The following is a 22,433-nucleotide window of genomic DNA, read 5'->3' as shown; positions in this document are numbered from 1 at the left end:
TAAAGTGCCAGTAGTTCTGATAGTTTTCTTTGTGATGAGGTTGATTTGCATAGGTCGTGTATATATTGATTCAGAGGAAAGCAATCTTTGTTATTATTGTACAGACAAAGCGTTATGGTTAGATACCAAATCTTATTTTCTTTAGCCTTTTCGGTTGTTCATTGTTCTCCTGGCTTATAAATTGGTTCTATTTACATCTAAATTACACCTGCTAGCTTGAACCATACTCCAATACTTAGGATTTATGTTTGTAAATGTCTCACACAAGATGATCACAATGAAAATGCTGATTCTAAAAGAATCAGAACTGTTTAAAATATCACATGGACAAAAGTGTAAAGTTGAAGTGCCTCATATATGGCCTTCCACAAAGTAATCACAGTTTACATCCTGTGGGGGATATACTTAAGGACTATCTAATTCACCAAGAGGGATGTATGCAAATGAAAGGCTTGGAACAAAAATAGAAATACTCTGCAACCGCAACCACCTTCCCAAAAGGAAATGGGCAAAGAAATAGAGAGAGACAGTAAAATGATAGTTCTTTCTACACATTTATGTCAAGAAAGCAGATGAGTCCAGGCTCTCAAGTAATTGAAACTGTTGGCTACATTTCTTTGCCATTCTCTATTTTCAATTCAGGACTCTCTAATATGATGGTGAGGAAATAAAACCTGTTGTCATTAGATTCTGCAAAATTTTTCATTGCAGAGCTTTGGAGCTGAGTAGTTCACAACTATGACCCAATTCCGTCATTTCACAAGCAAGAAAACTAAGGTTTGGTGGAGTTTAATGTCTAATCCAAGGTCTTGTAGGGAGGTTAGTGGTAGAATCTCAGTTAGAACCCAGATCCTCTACTGTGTGCAGAGTTTTTTCCACTATGCCAAGCTTGGAAAAATCCAGCAGACAAATTTTCCAGGGAGAAGTCAAATTCTTTGATATTGTTTTTCTGACTTTTATTAGCAACTGAGGATTAGAAATTAGATATTTGGCAAATTTCTTTCATCATTAACCAACAATCAAATTAAAATTAATCATAATTTCCCTGGGTATTGTACTTGCAAGACAGTGACAAAAGAAAGTCCTAGAGGTCTCTTAATTTCTTAGTAATCTTAAAGTATCACAGTTAATAATAGCACCATTGAGAGAAGGAAGTTATATGGCAAGCCATAAATGTTGTGTGAGAAAAATAATATTGTCCTTGAAAGGTACAGTTTCCTTTAACAATTTTTGAAAAAGTAAATTTAATCAAGATGACTATCTCCAGGCATCCGCTGAGCTTTGTACAAATGCCCATTTAAAAATTCATCAAATTTTCATTTCTGCTTTTTTATTTACTGAGCTGTGAAGGGACTGTCTCTTAAGCACTGACCTTACTAGACACTTTAAAAACTTAAACAATTAATTGCAATTAATAACACAGTTGAAAATAGTTTCGATTCATGGTTTGCAGACACATAAATTTATTACTAATTGGAATCATAATATATATTTTCTTCAGTGCTGTTTTCCAAAAATCTTTGCTTTGACATTTTGTATGGGTTCCCCAAAGGTCATCACATTTACCCACTGAGTGCCTTGACTACCCAGGACCCAGGAAAACACTTCTTTTGTCGTTTGATAGCATCTAAAGTGCTTCTGAAAAATATGTTCTACCAATGAATTGACCAGTAGCCCAAATTTCATGATTAGCTTTATAGTATTTAGCTTTAAATACTGTTAAAATGCAGCATTATATGGGTTATATTAAGCCAATTTTAGTTATCAGCATCTTTGTTTAAATTAGTTTATTAGAGTGTGAAACCCAGTCATTTAGCAAGACCCAAAGGAAGTTGGAAATGGGACACATATACTGTATAGAGGAAAAAGAAAATTTGAATTGTTATGAGCATGAGGTATGAAAGTAGGAGCCTGTTGAAAGAAAAGTGAGGCACTTGGTACCAAATGCTATGGATACTCAAAATGAGAGTATGTTGCTAGAGAGAGAGCAAGAGAGAGGACAACAAATATGAATAATTGATCTGTTTTTACATCACTACCGTTGAGTCAGCAATTCCTCTCTCTATGGGCTATGACTGATTGTAAAGAGGCTCTTCAGTCTTATATTTGGACACAAGAACAGGGTCCTCATGCAAGTTCATATTTACATTGTTTGCATGAAACATTTGTTGCTTGTCACCTCTTTTAACTTGTAACTTGATAGTCAAATGTGGATTTTTCAAGTTAAGACAAGATAAAGTGATAAAACAGATGATTGAGAAGCAGGATGGAAGAGCATTGCTAGGAAATGTTCATCTGTTTGGTGATTAATAATATTTTATATGAGGGCGCCTGGGTGGTTCAGTCGTTAGGCGTCTTCCTTCAGCTCAGGTCATGATCTCAGGGTCCTGGGATCGAGCCCTGCATCGGGCTCCCTGCTCAGTGGGGAGTCTGCTTCTCTCTCTCTCCCTCCGCTCCTCCACACTGCTTGTTCTCTCTCTCTCTCTCTCAAATAAATAAATAAATAAAATCTTTTTAAAAAATAATATTTTACATGTACTCAGTGCAGCAAAGCAATTATACAAGAGAAATATCATTGACACAGTGTCATCTGAAATCATTATTTTTTGGTGTTTATTCAGTTTTCCTAGTCATTTAAAGCAGAGATTTTCACTTTTTTATGAGAAAAACGAGTCAGTCGGGTGATAATATGGTAACCTTAAATGTTATTTGATAAAAGGGATTATCTGAGGCTATGATGTCCAATATAGTAGCCACTATTCAGATATGGCAATATTGAGCCTTTGAAATGGGTATGTCCAAAGTAAGATGTGTTCTAAGGGTAAATTATACACTGGGTTTTGAAGACTTAGTAAGAAAGAAAGTAAAAATATTGCATTCATAACTTTTATATTGCTCATATATTGAAATGATAATATTTTTGATACATTGGACAAAGCAAAATATATTGTTACAATAACTTTCATCTTTCTTTATTTCCTTTTTTTTAAAAAGTCTGGATAACTAGAAGAATTTAAATTGCATGCGTAGCTTATATTTGTGGCTCACATTACATTTTTACTAGACAGTTCTGCTCTAAGGGATTTAATATTATTTAAATGTGATATACTCGTGAATTGGGCTTGCACACTTTTTGATGTTGCTATAATTATAAATGTTAAAATGCTTTACTTTGAAAATAGATGTACATTTGACATTGAGAAATTATATGTAACTTCCTTCTGTTCTCTTGAGGATTTCTTGCCTAACTTCTGTTCGTATGTTATTTGGCACAGAAGGGAAATGTTCTGAACTCTTCCGAATAATGCCTGAAAGAAAGAGTCACTAAAGAGAAGGGTATGTGATTCTCCTTAAATAAAGCGAACCACCTACCCTCCGCAGTCTGTGAACAGTTACATTTAGCAAAGATTTGTCTTGTGCCTGTCCACATCGGCTAACATGAATAAATGAAAATTCAGTCAGAATGATCAGAAGGAACCCACAAAACTTGCAGACAAGTTTCAGAAGATGTTAATCTAAAGCGATCTATATGGTTTCTGGAGAGCACTGATAGACAATTGAAGACAGTTACATTCAGAATGTGTGTCATTGGGGATCATATTGTAAAACCAATAAACGTTTAATTTAAAATAAACCTGAAATTCTTAGGTAGAGTTTGTTGCAGAATAATTCAATTTGGCATATAAAAAATAGAAACTTTCCCATTGTTTGTACTACTGTGCACATTTTGAAAGTCACATTTAACATTGAATTTCTACAAAATTCAGCAATTTACTATTTGGTGCAGGTATCAGTGACAAAATTATCATTTTGGATGTTGTTCCTATCCCTGACACATATGAAATTAATGCTTTTCTCCACAAGAGAAAAAGACATTATCTTTTGAGGTCATAGGGTTTTTGCATCTTGGCCTGAGGCTACTAACTGCATATGACCTGATGAGGAAATGAGACGTTTTTATGGGAAAACAAACTCAAGGATCAGAGCTGCTTACAAAAATAACTTAAAAACCTGTTGACAAAAGCACTTAAGTGAGACTGTCTTGTTTTCTGGTAGGAAGTGCAATTTTAGAAGAGTAGAATACTGTCTAGATTGCATTTACCAACTTTGTTTTGTATTTACAGAGTTTCTAAAACACTAACTCTGTGCCCATATCACTGTGATTCTTGCCATGGCTGACAAGAGTTTTGATGGTTTTTGATACTAATTTTAACTCATTAATATCCCTTGTGTAATATGTTAAACATGTCTTAAAATTTGAATCCTTTCATGATTTATCTGTTTCTATTAATAAAAATCTAAATCTCTGATGTGGATAAAAATGATTGTTTACTTATGATCTGACACGTTTTCTAACATAAATAATTATGAGTAGATCTGGAACTCTGAATCTCTTATTTCCATTTTATGTCAAAGTCAAATTTTGTAGGTGCCATTAAGGAGGCCAAGTGTCAAACTATTTGCTTCATTTATAAAACTGTATAACACAAATGCTGAGATTCCCAGCCTCTTAAATTTTGCCATACGCTGTTTCCAACACAAGGACAGCTTCTCAAGCTCTCTAGGGATCCCAGTTATGGGCTGTGTTGTATGCATGCCCCAGAGTGCCTGTAAGCAATCATCTCTCTTCTACTAAACCATTATCTGAAATTGATTCTTTCTGGTTACCAAAATGGGAATAAAAGCACTGAGAACATTGGGGAGAAATGAGGGTCAAGACTTTAATCTGTGAGGTATGTTGAAGACAAGAATATTATCTTTCTAAAACCCAGCTCCACTTCGGTGCCATATGGAATGAACTATGACCATTTGATGTAAAATGTACATGTTATTATTATACACCCAAAGGACTGAAACAACAGAGTCAGCATCTGAGTATGCTACTTAGAAAGCCAAATGCACTAAATAAAAAATCACATGTTTCCATCATGAAAATTGATCTTGTTTAAAGGGAAGACGTGTTGGAAATAAATAAGTAAAAGCATTTCAAGATAGTCCAGTTGGGAGTATTACATTTCCTCATATCTAAAATTAGTTTTTAGTGTCATTCCTACTTTTTATCATAATATCAGAACCTAAAGACATAAAGAATATGGTATGTCTCAGAAAATACTATTTTCGTGTCTATTCTCCTTCAATAAAGACCAGGGGTACAGAAAATAGAACAGTTTATAATTCATTAAAATAGCCTCCTATTCTTTTTCCCCCTTGGCTTTGCCATTAAAATCAATGTGGAAAAAAACAAACAAACAAACAAACACCTAGGATGAGTCAGAAAAAGATAACGTTATTTTTAAAACTTAGACTATTTGAAAAGGTTATTTGGTCAGAGAGAAATAATTCCATGGTCGTCTTCAAGTGTACTACATGAAAAGTTATTTAGAAAACTAGGGCGCCTGGGTGGCTCAGATGGTTAAGCGTCTGCCTTTGGCTCAGGTCATGATCCCAGGGTCCTGGGATCGAGTCCCGCATCGGGCTCCCTGCTCAGTGAGGAGCCTGCTTCTCCCTCTGCCTTCCTCTCTCTCTCTCTCTCTGTCTCTCATGAATAAATAAATAAAATCTTTAAAAAAAAAAGAAAACTATTTTCATCTCTTCTAGATGACTTAGGAATGGGTCTGCATAAAAGCGGGTAGTGAGTGAAATTTCCCAAGGACTCTCTAGGCAAGTTTAGTTCATAACAATGTAATCTGTTTTAGTCGCTCTTCCTTTAGAAGAAATTAGTACAGTGTCCATTGTAATGGGCATTTATTAATTTTTTATTATAAAACCAATTATTCACATTTTATAGAATATTCTTTTTATTCATATTTCTAGAAAGCTTTTCCATGTTTATGATGTCAGAAATAGGTGCACCCACCCTGTTTCACTCTTTTATAACTATAACTTTATGGGAAAAAAATTCATTCTTTTAAGTACTTAAAAAGATGAGGAGTAGATCAAATTCCTCAAATAATTGTCTTTTTCCCCCAGGCATTGATTAAAAATAAGACTGTGTAATGTATAGATTATCCTTATTATAATAGAAATAAGTTAGCAATTCTGTATATCATTTGATTTTGTCATGATATTCAACAACAAAATAAAATTTTGTATTAAACTCACATGAAACTGCTAGTGAATACATAATCTTTTACAAATGCTGTTGTATTCAGAGAAAAGTAGACTAGAAAAGCCTATATCCCACCTCATCCCCCAAAACACACATATGTGTGCACGCATGTGCACATGTACATTTTTGGAGTGGGGGGAGGGAAAAAAGTCACCCAAAATGTCCCAACTTTATTATTTGGTAGCAATTATTACCATTCCTTTTTGAAAGTAATAATTTGTGCCTAATGGTTGTGGCTTTTTTTTTTTTTTAAGATTTTTAAGTTATCTCTACACCCAATGTGGGGTGGAATTTATAAACCCAAGGTCAAGAATCCCGTGCTCTAGAGACAGAGCCAGCCTGGGGTCTCCCCCTTCCCACCCACCCTCTCCCATTGGTTGTGGCTTTGAATGAAGTACTCTCCTGTCAGTTCAGGGCAGATTGCAAATTTCATTCCCCTCTTTTTTTTTTTTTTTAATGTCTCTTGAGAGGCAACATAGTATTTTGAAGAGATGAAATTCTTCAGTCAAACAGATACAGGTTTTCCACTCACTTCATGTGTAATATTAGTAAACATTTTAATTTTTAGAGCTTCCATTTTCTTTTAACTACAGAGACAGAATGATTTCATACAGTTTTGTGATGAATAAATGTCTAAGGTAGCCATCATATATTGAGACCTGTTCTGAGCTAGTCACATTATAAGTCCCTTCATTATCATTAATCCTTATAAGAGCACTGAGGGGTGAGAGTTATTCTAGTCCCCATTTGATCCAAGAGTACATAGTAAAGTGTCTATTACAGGGCCCAGCTCAGTAAATTGTGGTGGTGGTGATGGTAATCATAGTACTAGTCGTTGTAGTTGCTGTGTTGACTAGTCTTCTTACAGCCCCGTGTTCCTAGTTTAACTGAAGAAATTTAAGGATGTAAAGAGGCAGCTAGTTTGGGGACACAGGATTCGTACAGTCTGTTTCAGCATGATCTGTGCCATTCAATATTACACCATATTGTGATGGTACTCTGAGATTTTAGATTTGCTAAATGCTTGTCACCATGCATAGAGGCATTTCATTCTTAATGGGACCCTATTTCCAAACTATATTTAAAAGCAGTTTGGTGTTCATTTTCTTCTGAAATCATGCTGATATGTTACCTAAACGGCACATTTGACCCTTAGTATATGGATTTCTATACACTTACATCGGGGAATCTTTTCAATGCCTTGGCTGTCTGCCTGGCTAATTCTTCGACGTAGTTTAGGTAGTTCTGGTTGCCTTGTTCTGTGCATTGGGTTTGGTATAATAGCATATTCTCTGTAAATTATATTTCTCAGGTGTACTAACTGTACGGGTTATTTCTGTGCCTCTTCTAAATTGCTCGTATTATTGCTAATGAAGATAATCTTGACATTTTAACTAATGATTCATATAGTTTTACATCAGTCTTATTTTCATAAATCAAATTGTAGAAATAGAATATTACTATATAATTTATAATCACATTACATGCCAATAGGTGTAACTGTTTAGCAATATAAATTCAACAGGATCTGTTACTTCATATTTATTTTTAGCTTGAGCTATGAATTTATTTGTAATTAATAGAAGGTTATGTTTCTACTTCAGGGAAATTTAAACTATAAAAGACAAGTTGGGGGGGAGCCACTGACATGTGATCCATTTTTCTGCATACTGTATATACCTGAATGTATTGAAATTCTCAGAATACTACTTACAAGTATATTATTTAGTGGGACGTGCAGGTTATTTACTAGTTTTACTTTATGTTTATTAGATAAGCAGTTGAGTATTGAGATTCCATAGAAAGCATAGCAGGGTACTGAGAATGGTGCAAGCCCTTAGGGATGCTGAAATATAATAGATTTCTAAGAAGTAACTAGCAGTTTTTGTTTGCTCAAAATTCAGCAAGTACATTTAAAGGTCTGATTCATTTGAAATGCTCTAAATTAAATTAGAAAGTAACCTTTAGCAAAATGTGTATCATCCACTTTGCAGACTTCTGTATGAAAGTTTTACATGTATAAGAACCACTTTACATGATGATATTTTTCCCCTTGTATTTCTCTTACAACTGTGAATACCCATGAAAATGAGCAACAGCATTAGTGTTACAGCTCGCCTTCAGAATATTCACTTAGTGCCAGCATGAGATTTACACTGCCATTAAAACCATTGCAATTTTTCAGTTTATGAAGCACTTCCTCAGACATTCTTCATCTTCACAACAACCCAATGGGGAGGCCAAGTGTAGTAGGCATTGATCATTTCTGCTGGCCCAGCACCCCAAGACCCTTCCCTGCTGGGGAGGGCCCTGTGATGAGATGGATGGAAGGTAGAGCCCTGCCTCCCTCTCCCGAAGTCGAAGGAGAGCAGCCATTCTCCTGCCCTAATTTGGCAGCTTACAGGCTCCTCCATGACTGAGGCTCAGCCAATGAGAGAGCCTTGCCTGAGAGTTTTCCTGGAGATGAGCAAATCGGAGCTCCTGAGGAGAGGCTGGGGCTCATTCCAGCCAAATGGGTGGCAGGCAAGGGCTGTGCCCATGGGAATAGAATCAGCTGGGCTTTCAGAGTCTGGGACCACAGAGGCTACTTGCATGTTTGGACCAGACTCCTTTGTTTCTGCCCATTTTCCCCAAGATTTTTTCAGCATCTTCCCTCAACTAACCATCTCATTTCTTCTCAGCACATGCTGAGAAGAATCATGTTTAACTTAACTATAGTAGGTTGGGTTATTGGCAACCCATAGGTGTAACAAGAATCACTATTCCCAATATAGAGATGAAGAAATTGAACCTCGGTGAGCTTAAGTCACTTCCTTGCATTGTAGTCATTTGGAAAAGCCAAGTCTAGAACCCATGACTTCTAGTTCAGGGTTGTTTCTTTCACAGCACACTGTTTTCCCAGTGGCCTTCATTGGCTTCTGCACATAGTGAGATGTGCTTCCTCCTCCTCCGTGCCTCATTGACTACAGTACTTAGTCCCATTTACGGTTCTAATGCTTACCTGCTTGATGTCAAGTGCGCCCATCTTCCACCCTATGCTATTGAGCATCTAGGAGACAAGGATTGTTTTACAATCATCATTTTCTCTCAAACATATATTGGAGTGTCTGGGTGCAGAGTCAGTACTAAAGATTGTAATGAATGAGTAGCAAATGAGTGCATAAATTATTCAATTAAATGACAACACCAATGTGGGCTTGAAGTTGATGCTAAAGGTGTAACACTGATTTTAGAAAACACCACTATGTTCTTTACCAATCAAAATTATAAACTGTAAACAATTCACCTTAAATATATAAAGATGCTCACTTAGTAAGCATTTATTCCAGGCCTTCTATGTTATCTTCAGGCGGTTATTACAGAGAGAAGTAAGAATTCATCTCCTTCTTTAAGAAGTCTCACAGACTGATGGGAGAAACAAATATTCCACAGCTCAGATCATGGAGCTGTGGGGAAAAAGAGTTGTGATAATATGATGATTAGGGCAGCAGGGCCCATTGTCAGCCGCCACTAACCTGGCCTGGTGATACCCCTCTGGACAGGATGCTGTGCACATCAAGGGAAACAGCCAGAGCCCTTTGAAAAGCACAATATGCTTTGCCTTTCCAGAATGTTGTGAGATATGCTTAAAAAAAAAAAAAAAAAAAAAACTACATGGGGCTCCTGGGTGGCTTAGTCAGTTAAGCATCTGACTCAGTTTCTGTTCAGGTCACATCTTGGATTCCTGAGATGGAGCCTTGCCTATCCAGCTCCATGCTCTGCAGGGCATCTGTTTCTCTCCCTCTTCCTCTGTCTCTACCCCCTACTCGCACACTCTCAATCTCTCTCTCAAATAAATAAATAAATCTTTTTTAAAAAAGTACCTGCAGGGCGCCTGGGTGGCTCAGTTGGTTAAGCGACTGCCTTCGGCTCAGGTCATGATCCTGGAGTCCCGGGATCGAGTCCCGCATCGGGAGTCTGCTTCTCCCTCTGACCCTCTTGGATCTCGTGCTCTCTCTCTCTCTCTCTATCTCATTCTCTCTCTCAAATAAATAAATAAAAAATCTTTAAAAAAAAATTAAAAAGTACCTGCACCCTCATTCAGACATAATTATCTTTAAAAAGGTTATAATCAAGGTTTATCAAATTTTAAAACTAATTTTGAAATTGCTTTCTACCATATGAGACTAATACATAAGACTATATTTTGGTTTGGCAAAAGGTGAGGATAAAGAGAAATCTATATCTTTATTTAAGCATTAAAGCCCAATACGGTAAAAGCAACAAATAAAGATATATATATATATATATATATATATATATATATATATGAAAGGATACAAAGCCATATATATGAATGTGTGTAAAATACAAATATATGTAAGAAACAGGATACATATTTGTCAATGTAATTTCCATTCTTTACAAATTATGCACACAGTAAGAGAAATATTTTACTCTGTAATGTTTTGGTATCATTTGCAGACAATTACTACGGCACGCCAAAGCCTCCAGCAGAACCAGCACCATTATTATTAAATGTGACAGACCAGATACTTCCGGGAGCCACTCCAAGTGCTGAAGGAAAACGGAAGAGGAATAAATCAGTGAGCAACATGGAGAAAGCAAGTGTAGAGCCTCCTGAGGAGGAGGAGGAAGAGAGGCCTGTGGTCAATGGAAATGGAGTAGTAGTAACACCAGGTTAGTCACATGTATATATATATAAATATATATGATTATATTTACCTGCAGAAAGAGAAGATTATGATATCAAATGGAAAGGGTGTAATTCTTGTATCCCTTTTATTAGTTTTAATTTTGACGTATCAAGCAAGCAATTCAAGTTCCTCAATTTTTGGTTTCACTTACACAGTATGAATGGCAATATAATGAATGGTTTCTACATCTTAGAAGATGTTACACGTCATGAATATGATTGTGGAGAGCTCTGGGGTCTTTGCTGATTAATATTAGGTAATATCTATCCTTAGAAATCTTAGTATACTCGCAGTTTTGTAAAAAGAGGTTGTGTCGTGTGATTTAGTTAACAACTTCAGTGAACACAGTCCTCAGAATGACTGGAGCTACACCATGTCTGTATATTTTTCTCTTCACCCTTACCATCTAATCTAGCAATGTGGAGAAAGCACCTTTATACATTGACTTGGTGAAGGCACCCACCCTTGAACAAGGAAAAGACTTGTTATCTCTTTGATTTATAACCTATCATATCACATATATAAAGAATATCAGGCAGATATAAAGTGTGTTTACACAAGGTAAGGCTTTGCTATTTTCTTGTGCTTATTACTAACAGAGTGCCAAATTTTTTATTATAATTATAAAAGATATTTTTCATTATGTTATTCATAATTAAATGTTAAAGCGAAAATATGTCATTCTTGTAGCCTCTAAGCTTGGAGTAAGTTTGCAAAGTTTTGTTTTAGTTCTTTTTTAATAACAGCACATCAGTTGGCACTGAAAATCTAAGAACTGTGTTAAAGCTCTTGAAAAAATGTTAACACATGCACTTTGCTTACGTATTATTCATAATATATTTCCTACAACTACTCTGATGTCTGTATTTTTAATTATCACTGTACTGTTTCTATAGTGCCGTAGTATTTGAATTTTCATGCTCAATTATTTTTATCAAAGTTTCATAAGCTTTTTTTTTTAACCTTCCTTGTTCATAATACCTGCAAAAATGTCCTTCCTTGAACATAAGGAGACCAAAATCCAATCTGTGCCAATCAAGGTGTAAAACCCTAAAAAGGTTTCATCTTGATTACTCAGAGGAGAACAACCTCCTCCATTAACATAATGGTGAAACATTTATGCTCTGATCCTACCAATCATTGATTTCTGGATACAAGTGCTAAAAATCACTATTGGTACATGATGTAACTTGTTTACTAAAGACCCTGTGCTGAGGTTCAAAAGGTAAAGAGATGAATAAATGTATATGAGAGGAAAGCAATTTACAGGTTTACAGGTAATTTTCAAGCAATTAGATACCTTTTCTTTTTTGATTCTGAAATACTTTTGTCAAAATATTTAATTTTCATTATGGAATATGGATCCATTATGGAATAAATTTAAATTAAGTTGATAGTGCATAGTTTTCTTAGTTATCTTTGATATGAGAAGCAAAATGATTCAGCCAAGTGGAAGCAATAATCACAAAAGAAGCAGAAGTTGGGGATCAAAGAGCAGTTACAGAGGGTTTTTTTTTTTTTACTGGTTAACACCTTATAGCTAAAAACATAAAATATTTGTCCTTGATTGGGCCTGAATCATTGGTTTCTATTTCATTTCTACTCTGTATAGGGCAAATCAAATGAAGTGTTCTTGACCCACAGATTTGTAAACCAGAAATTTATTTAATCGGGGGTCATAATGAATCTAGAAAGCATTGTTCCTTTCAATTCATACATATTAGACATAAGGAATTGGGATTTTGTTTGTGTGTGTGCTTGTTTGTTTTTGGCTAGGAAGTCTTAAGGGCCCCAAGGAAAATGGATCAGTTTGCACTCTTCTTAACCAGCCCTAATAGTATGTCTGTTCCCGGACCTCTCAGCCTGAGGACTGTAGAAAACAACTGCCCAGGCAAACTCTGGGATGCCTGGATGCTCAATAGATGCCACAAATGCTTACAGATGCTTACAGTGGCTCTGTAAGCCTGACTGGGCAAATGGCCCTTATACAGTCTTGTTCTTTCCCTTGTGGGAGATGAGAGACATGCAAATTAGGCAGCTCTTCACCCAGTGTTCAAAGATGGAGGAAACAGCCCCAAACCAGAAATTGGTCTGTCATTCCTTATTAGAAATCTTTGTTTTTCTTTATGTTTATCCAACAGAAATTTTAGGATTCACTTTGCCTCCCTCTCATATACATTCACTCAGCTCTTCACCTTTTGAACCACGACACATATTTTTTTCTAGCAGAGGGTCTTTATCCTGCCTTTGTTTTTCTTCCCATACTCAGTCACCAGATATAAGACACTTCCAACAATACTGAGAAAATTGTTGCTTAAATTTTAGTTACTGCCCTGTACCAACTAGGAGCCTGTAATACTAATTAGTGTCAGACGTCAATTCAGACCATACATAGTATAATCGATGTGGTGCATTTAGAGAGTTGAGAAAAACTTACTGAAGTAATTTTATCCCATTACATAAAAATACGGATAATACTGATAATAAATAATGTAAAAAATAACTTCTTTTGGATGCTTACCATGTGCTAGGAACTCCCTAACTTCATTATGTGTACTAGTTCACTTAATTCTCTTAACAGATTTTACAGGCTAGGTACTATTTCATAGGTTAGGACACTGAGATACACTACAGGTAAGTAATTTGCCCAGTAACAGGCATTTATATATAGGAAGTATCGATCCAGAACCCGTGTTCTTAGCCGCAATGCTATCTGGAGTCTTACAGCACCAAATAGAAGCATAAATACGTTTCTCAGCAACATGTATACACATGACCACTATTTCACTTGTACCTCTTTAAAAGAGACATTATAAGTTTCTGCCTACCAAAAGTTTCTTATTTCTTTCATTTCTGGAAATCATATACAACTCAACTTATATGGCTATGTGGATATAAAAAAAATTCCTATTTTTTTAAATAGTATTCTGTATTTAAGGATCAAACCTACCTCTTTATACTTTATACTTTACTGAAATGAATTATTTTCTCCATGTAAATAGATTTTAGAGGAGTACTCGATTTACTCCTATTACTCATTTTCTTCATCTTTTCTCCTTTCAACTTATACTTAGAACTACACATTCCTTTACTTTCAGGCCATATTTATGTAAAGTTGGTGACCACCTTTAAATATATAATTTCTACATGAAGTTCTACTAACATTGTCCATGATTATTCACATATTTTATGTGAACTGCTTAATGTTAGGTTCCCTTTTCTGCTCAAAATTACATCAGACAGATGGATTTAGCCCATTATCACCAAGAAAAGCCATAGAATGATCTTTCAGTGTCTCAGATCAGAAATGTTTCTCTCTCTGACACGTCACTTTGGTGATAGAAGTCAATACAGTTCTATCCTTAGAAATATAGTTCGATCCTTGTTGATACTGAAAGCTACAAAAATAAAAATGAAAATAAAATAAATAATGGCAACTCTCTGTTAATGAGTGTGTAAGATGGGCTCGACATATAGTACCTATATTTTCTTATCCCATAATGATAGTATGCTTACTTAACAAAGAATATGCTGAAGTTTAGCTTAAGGTACTTAACTAAGGTGATAGTTAATTTAGTAACAGAGTCGAGATCAGGCCCAGGAATACCTGAACTCCTCCCCTTTCCACCAACTTTCTCTGGGCTGTTAACCATGCTGAGGACAAAATCACGCCTGACCTCCATAAGGATGAAATAGCCTTACATCATCTTAGAGAATCTGTCTTTAAACTGATATTTAAAATGCATATCCCTAGGAAACCTTTCGTGGACATTAACCTCACCTATACTTAGACGGCTTTACCTTGTGACATCCAGCCCCGTAGCTTCAAATACTGTAGATTTACCCGCAGCCTTCACTTTTCTCTTACGTTCCAGGGCCGTATTTCAAACTGGACTGCCCCTCCTAAGCATTCCTGTAGCAACTTAAGTGCAACATTCCACTTCACAAGCAAATCAACTCATAAAGGCCTTTACTTGATTTTTCAAATTCTTCTTTTCACCCAGATAGCTCAGAGTTCTTTGATACTTCCTTCCCCCAGCCTTGCTATATAATATTGGATATAAAAGATCACTAGGCCTGTAGTTTTAATCTCTTTTTTCCAAATATCATCATCCTAGATTACTGCTTTATCACCTCATTTGTGGACCATAATCGCCTAAGGTATCTAATTCCTCCAAGCTCCACCCCTATCAAATTGCCTGTTATTCTTCCGTCAATTAAAGATTCTTTTTTAAAAAAAAACAAGTTTGTCATTCTTTATTACATAAATCCATACAAATAGATGTAATTTAAGATCTTGTGGGGGTGATTTTAAAATATATCCACAAATTCTTTCATATTTCCCCCTTCAGGAGGTAGAGCTTAATTCCCCTCCCCTTGAGTATGGGCTACACTTAGTGACTCACTTCTCTCTTTTTTTTTTTTTTTATGTTCAGTTAGCCTAAAGATTCTTTTTTTTTTTTTTTTAGATTTTATTTATTTATTTGACAGAGAGAGACAGCGAGAGAGGGAACACAAGCAGGGGGAGTGGGAGAGGGAGAAGCAGGCTTCCCGCCGAGCAGGGAGCCCGATGTGGGGCTCGATCCCAGGACCCTGGGATCATGACCTGAACCGAAAGCAGACGTTCAATGGCTGAGCCACCCAGGCGCCCCAGAGATTCTTTCTTACTCATCTTCCTATCCCTGGTGACTGGCATGTAGCTGGAGCTTGGTAAATGTATAGAAATAAATGTACAGAAATGAATAAGTGAGTTAGGGAGTGAGTGAATGACTCTCATTGTTTCAGGTGCCACGGACAGACAAGGCGGTGGAATTAACTAATAAATGGTGAGGCTGAGAGGAGTAGGCACCGTTTCAGGTTGCTCCACGTTCCAAGCAAGAGTCAGCTCTTCTTTCCCACTCTGGTAGTCCTCCCTTCTCCTCCAGCTCCTGAATAATCAGGCTAGATGGTCCCGTGTACCTGCCCACAGCAAATTGACTCAGCCCACCCACCCTCCCCAGTCACCTGCCCAGACGGCACTAAAGATTCTTGAACCAGAACTTGATCATGTAATTATCCTTCCCAAAACTTTGGATGGGCTTCCATTTCTACTGCCCCAAACTCCTTGGGCAACCCCTCAGGCCCTCCCACATTTGACCGCAACATCTCTGTTAGCTTTGGCCCCCATCACTCCCCCATCTCTTCTCTCATCTGCATCCCATACTCATAAAACACCTCTACCTGTTTGATAAGGCCTTCTCCCTATTGTAACCTCCTATTCTTTTAGTCAGAATTCAATAAAAAATGTTGATATTCCCAAGAAATCACTTGTTGACTCCCATAATGAAAAGTTGAAACTGTCCATTTCTGAATTATTGAAGTACAATTTTACACTCTTTGTTCATTTGGAAGATATTGATTAGCCTGGTACTTGTAGCTGACTTTTCATAATGTGCGTATCTGGCATCCCCACATATATTGTAAACATTGCTAGGATAAGGGCTACTTTTACTTTTTTGTTTACCCATGTCAGTGATTAGTATAGATCTTCAAATATTTGAAGAACTTGTAAATCTTTGTTTTTTTAGTCAACCAAACCTCTAGAGAATGTCAGAGTTTTACATGATTAGTATTTCATGCTCATTTTACACTGTTCAGTGTCTTCCTCATGCATTGCTTCTAAGTTTGAAAGATAGGACATTCCTGATCTTACGTTCCTGCAAAAGTTATATGATAACTAAAGAAAATTATGTAGAATTATATTTGAAAATGTATATTCTTAGAGATGAGAATTATTCACTTTCTCTGTGAAAATACCAAAAATAGGTGTGTGTTGAATCACTATATTGTACACCCAAAACTAATATAACACTGTAGGTTAACTATGCCAGAATTAAAATAAAATACAGAAGAGGTGGATAATAAGTAGATAGTTTTTTGTTTTGTTTTGTTTTGTTTTGAAGATTGAGCTTTTTTGAAGAAAAGAAAATCCTGTAAACCACAGTAACTGGGTTAAGCTTTCTTGGATTTCTTTTATTCCATGAATTATCTGCTAAACTTTTCCGGAAAGTAATTCACTATTATATTGTAACTTCCCCTCACTAGCTATTAGTAAGCCTAGTGCAAGGAATTAGAAATGCACATATATTTTAAAGGCAGCTAACTCTCTCTGTTAATACACACACACACACAATGCCAGGAGGAACCGGGCCCGTGAGAGCTACCTTCACCAACAAAGGGAATACAGTATGTGTACACAGAGCTGCCTTCTCCAGGCCCCCAAGCCCTCAATTAGTGCGAATGAACTGCCTCCCCCAGAGAGCAAACAGAGTGTCCCTTATGTGATCACCGAGTGTCCTCAGCAATGATCTCAGTTCACCATTAGGGACCCGCATCCAGGTCCTGTGCCGCTTGGCACGCTGACTGTGCATGCACCATCAGTCCTGGTTCTGTGAATGAGGTCCTGTCACTGTCAAAAGAATTATGTCCTCCATAGTGAATCTCGCTGTTTTCCTGTGAATAATAGCCCACTCTGAAACCACCCCAGTGCCTATTCCCTGCTTATTTTTGTGTGGGTTCACAGAGACTGTGATGTGTGTATCCACTCAGATCTTTATCTTTTTCTTCTTTTCTTTCTTTTTTTCCTGAGGGGTGGGGAGGCTTAATTTTATGATCTTGTTCCCAAACACTGTACTAGGTTTTATCTTTCCATCAGATGGGGCAAATTTTGGGGACTATTTTAAATTAACCTTCTAAAATTAGATATTCCATTTATAAGTCAGGGACATCTTTTCCTAAAATGATTATTTAAAAGTCAGAAGCGCCCTGATTTGTCAAATGTTCTGAGTATCTGGGTGTGATTATAAAGTAATAAGATAGTCATTTTAGAGCTCCCGGTTATGAACTGCAGTAGTAATTGTAACTACAGCATTGGGGAAAAGTAGAAATCATGATTAGTTTCATGAGTATCACTTCAAATCAAGGCTGACTCACTTTGCTGTTAAACTAAAAGCAATGCATTATTTGAACTTCTTCATGCCCTCACACTGACTCAGCATTTTGGGGATCTTGCACTCAACCTGTGTGGAGAGTGTTTTTCTACTTCTCTGGGGGTTTGTATGATGTGCTTTTAAGAGAGAGATTTGTTACACGAGTGAGGAGTTCGGAGCAAGAACAAGCAGGGTAACACTCAGGCTCGTACAGTGCTTGCAGAAAGCCTGAGGACTGGCGGCCATGTTGAGTGTTTTCAGGCTCTCCAGGCATCCTTAGAGCTTAATCATATTTCTAGCCATAGCCATCCATTCTTTCTAGGTCCGATTTTCACTCTGCGTTCCATTTCCTTGTCTCATATTTCTCCTCATAAGAAGAGATCGTAATTGCGGTGTGAAATCTCAGCTACTTTAATGCCAGACAAAGAGCGCTCTCGTTATTCCTGGCTGAGGGCTGGGCTTCTTGAAGAGAGAGGGAAGGTCTCTGTGCACACTCATTCCTTCAACAGAGCTCCATTGCTGGGAAGAGCACCTCATCTTCTTCCTCCTAATTGACTTCTTGCTCTCATCAAACAATACCTTGATTCCAATTTGGCCCCAAAGAATAGCACTTGAATTATCAAGATCAAAATGAAATAAAGTCTTCTTTTTTTCCTCTTTCACACCCTGTGATGTTCATAAAACTTCGCAAGGTGATGTTATGTTTTAGATAGCACTGGTCTCCTGGAATTTTTTCAGAATTTTGAAAGCAAGATCTAAAAGATATTGTACAATTATGTCCTGTATTTCACTTTGTATCTTGCTTTGGTCTTTGAATATTTTCAATACTTATATCAGTTTCTCTTACCCCAAAGTTAGTTGAGGGTTTGGGGGACTTGTTTCTATATGATAAACATCTTTCAAATGTATTACATTATTAAAATCACTTCACATATACAGTTTCAAAGCTATGAGGATTCATTTTATTGCCATTATTCCAGTCTACTTTTATTAAAATGTGAAAAAAGTATTGCAGAAAGAAGAAAATATGCTAATCAAGGCAGCTCTTCTCCCCTGTTAATGGGAAATAATTCCCTCTACTAATCTTCCTAGTGAGTCTTTACGATTTAGTTTTTTATATTTTGGATTTTTTTTCCTTGTCATCTTCTACTCATAGTCCTTGACTCTTCTATTTTCCTAATTTCACATTTTGTTCTGTTAGTGCTCTAAAGATCCTGTAACCAACTGAGGGTTTCAGATAGAGATGAAAAAGAATTTTGAGGTATCAAATATGATTTGTTAGTAATTCACATTTTCCTGGCTAGCAACCCTGAATGGATGAGATGCAATTTGCTTACAAATATTACAGATACAAAATCATTTCTTTACAGGACTGGGAACTTATGCTTCCTCAATTGATATATCGTTTCAAAAATCAGAAGCATAGTTAATTGTTACCCTAACTTTCCCTTATTCTAATATTTTATTCTAGGTTTATTTTTTATATTATCTAAATATCTATATCTATATATATAAATTTTATATATATGTAAATTGCCACTGTGTCTAAGGGCCACCCTTCCTCATTCACATACCTTATGTGAAAAGAACTTATATGCACTGTTGGTGAGAATGCAAACTGCTGCAGCCACTGTGGAAGGCAGTATGGAGTTTCCTCAAAAAGATACAAATAGAACAACCCTATGATCCAGCAATTGCACTACTAGTTATTTACCAAAAGAATACAGAAACACTAATTCGAAGGGACACATGCACCCCAATGTATATAGCAGCATGATCTACAATAGCCAAATTATGGAGACAGCCCAAATATCCATCAACTGATGATTGAATAAAAAAGATGTGGTATACATATGCAATGGAATATTCCTCAGCCATAAAAAGAATGAAATCTTGCCATTTGCAACAAGATGGATGAAGATAGAGAATATAATGTTAAGCAGAATAAGTCAGTCAGAGAAAGACAAATACCATATGATTTCACTCATACGTGGAATTTACGAAACAAAACAAACAAAGGGGGGGAGGAAAAGGAGAGGGAACAAAGCAGGAAGCAGGTTTTTTTTTAAGATTTCATTAATTTATTTGACAGAGAGAAAGAGAACATAAGTAGGTAGAGGGCAGGCAGAGGGAGAAGCAGGCTCCCCGCTGAGTGGGGAGCCGGATGTGGGACTCGATCCCAGGACTCTGGGATCATGACTTGAGCTGAAGGCAGATGCTTAATCGACTGAGCCACCCAGGCAGCCCCCAGGAAACAGACTTTTAACTGTAGAGAACAAACTGATGGTTACCAGAGGGGAGGTGGGTGGGGGAATGTGTCCACTTACTGTGATGAGCACCAGGTGTTGTATGGTTGTGTTGAATCACTACATTGTATACTTGAAAACAATATTACACTGTATGTTAACGAATTGGAATTTAAGTGAAAACAACAAAAAAAAAGAACTTATGTAATGCATTGTTTTTAGAATTTAGAAACACTTTTAGCAGAACTAAGTAAAACAAAAAACCACTACCTAAAAGTCAGTAATCAGTGTATATAGAACTATCTCTGAAGAAGCAGAGAAGTAATCATCTTTGCTAACTGGATTGCTGTAGCACTGGGAGTAGAAACAGGAGGGAAACCTACTTTGCACTGTATTTTCCCTTTGTACTTTTGGATTTCGTCCATGTGCATATTGTAGCACATCAAAAAAAGTAGTTAGTTTTTTAAATGATTAGCAAAAATTCACTAGTCATTCAATGTCAATTTTAGCACCCATATAATTCCTGTTTTTATTTTAGAAGGTTTTGGAGAATTGGTGAGAGCACTCTGTTAGCAATAAACTATCATCTGGACCTCTTTTAATCAACTGGCTACATAGAATGGAGGTGACCACTGCATGACTGCTTCCTTTCTGAAGACGGAATACCCTCCACTTTTCACTATAGGATATAATCTATAGTATGGCCATAATAGAAATTCAATTGCAACGATATTTTTCTCTTGTTTAAAAGTCAACCCTGAAATGTTCGTTCATGTACAAGACCCTGTGGTTCAAATTTTAACTAAGAACTTCACCTTCTAGAAGTGAAGTGAGGATCATGCTCTGGCAGCCCCCACCCCCACGAAAATACAGTAAGATCTTGGATCAGTGTAACAAACATGCTTTTTGATGAGGTTACTGAGTTGGCAAGAAAGCAGGAGAAATCTTCAAGCCCCACCCCATCTACTGCCATGGTTCCTACCACAAAGGATCAGAAACCAAAGTGGGGAGCAATCTGTTATAAACAGACTTGAAAACCAAGGTTGCCCTGGGAATATATGAGGATACTAAGCCTTGGGCTAATATAAAATTGGGAAGCCAAGTCTCTGATTCTGCTTTAAGTCTGTACCCTCAGTGGTGCCAAAGTGTTGCCAAGTTGATAGCTCAGTAGCAGCCCCTCATGCCCAGCAAAATCAAATGCAAAACTCTGTAGGAAATAATACAGAACTTGAAAAAAAAAAGTGTGGATTATTATCTGAGGATTATTTTTCCTCTTTTAAATCACTTAACACCCCAACATGTCTCACTAGGGGAAGAAAAACTCCATTTATGTGAACACTTTTTAAAAAGGAAATGTTAGCTTCATGTGTATCTCTCTCTCTCTTTTTTGTTTAGTAATTGCATTTAAAAAAATCTAATATCTTTGAAATTATGCAAACTTGACCACACTTCTTTTTTCTGTCAAGAGAGATCATTTAGTTTGCTTGACTGATTTCACTATGCAATTTATTTAGTATTTTAAGTAATAGAATTCACCGATAATAATATGTGACATTCACTGAACACCTACTATGTTTTAATAGTTTACTGCTCTAGGGTGCCTGGGTGGCTCAGTTGATTAAGCGACTGCCTTCGGCTCAGGTCATGATCCTGGAGTCCCGGGATCGAGTCCCACATCGGGCTTCCTGCTCAGCGGGGAGTCAGCCTCTCCCTCTGACCCTCTTCCCTCTCGTGCTTTCTATCTCTCATTCTCTCTCTCTCTCAAATAAATAAATAAAATCTTTTAAAAAAAAATAGTTTACTGCTCTAAGCAATTTCTATGCATGTCATATCTAATGCTTGTAGGTAGGTGATGTTATTATTCCCATCATACAGTTAAGGAAATTGAGTGTTTAAATACCTTGCTCAACATCATACTGTAAAGAACAGATTCAAATCCAGGCAGTCTAATACCAGCCTTAACAATTATGTTCTATTGCTTCTTGTGGAGTGTGTTTGCTCTGTTACCTGAGAATCACTAAACAGAAAGCAAAAGAAAAAAATTATCTCAAATTATTCCTATTCTCTTTTCTTATTAGGTACAAATATGTTCCTCATTTTTTTCCCTGTTAAATGTTCTCTAGCCATGCTTCTTTACAAAGAAATAATATGAGTACAGGAGAAAAAAATTATTAGATTTATTAAAATTTGTCACATAGCCATTAGAAATATAAATCACAGAGCTCTCACAAGGTAAAACAAATTTTGGAAATTCAAATTTTATGGCTGTTCAAGAAATAAAATCAGTAATTTCCTGTCTAGCTTAAAAACATTATTTTCCCTCATTTTGAAGGATGACAATTACAGAAGGCTAAACATTAACTACATGCATAGACCATGTCAAGTGAAAATATGGATAAGGTATAAAATAGGC

General features: G+C 36.5%; 1 protein-coding gene across 2 annotated transcripts in view; it reads left to right on the top strand.

Moving 5' to 3' along the window:
- The window catches only part of MAGI2 (membrane associated guanylate kinase, WW and PDZ domain containing 2), a 1,300,621-nt gene that overhangs the window by 839,812 nt on the left and 438,376 nt on the right, over positions 1-22,433 (top strand). For both annotated transcript variants that reach the window (XM_088018616.1, XM_088018615.1), the window contains exon 4: positions 10,574-10,789. In XM_088018616.1, the coding sequence (XP_087874742.1) occupies positions 10,574-10,789 (216 nt within the window). The remainder of the gene's footprint in view (positions 1-10,573; positions 10,790-22,433) is intronic.

The sequence above is a fragment of the Eumetopias jubatus genome, unplaced genomic scaffold (genome assembly GCF_037043125.1).
Source record: "Eumetopias jubatus isolate StellerSeaLion01/CBP00866 unplaced genomic scaffold, mEumJub1_p1.0 scaffold_14, whole genome shotgun sequence".
Taxonomy (NCBI): domain Eukaryota; kingdom Metazoa; phylum Chordata; class Mammalia; order Carnivora; family Otariidae; genus Eumetopias; species Eumetopias jubatus.
Note: the sequence above shows the minus strand (reverse complement) of the source record. Positions and strands in the feature narration are given on the sequence as shown.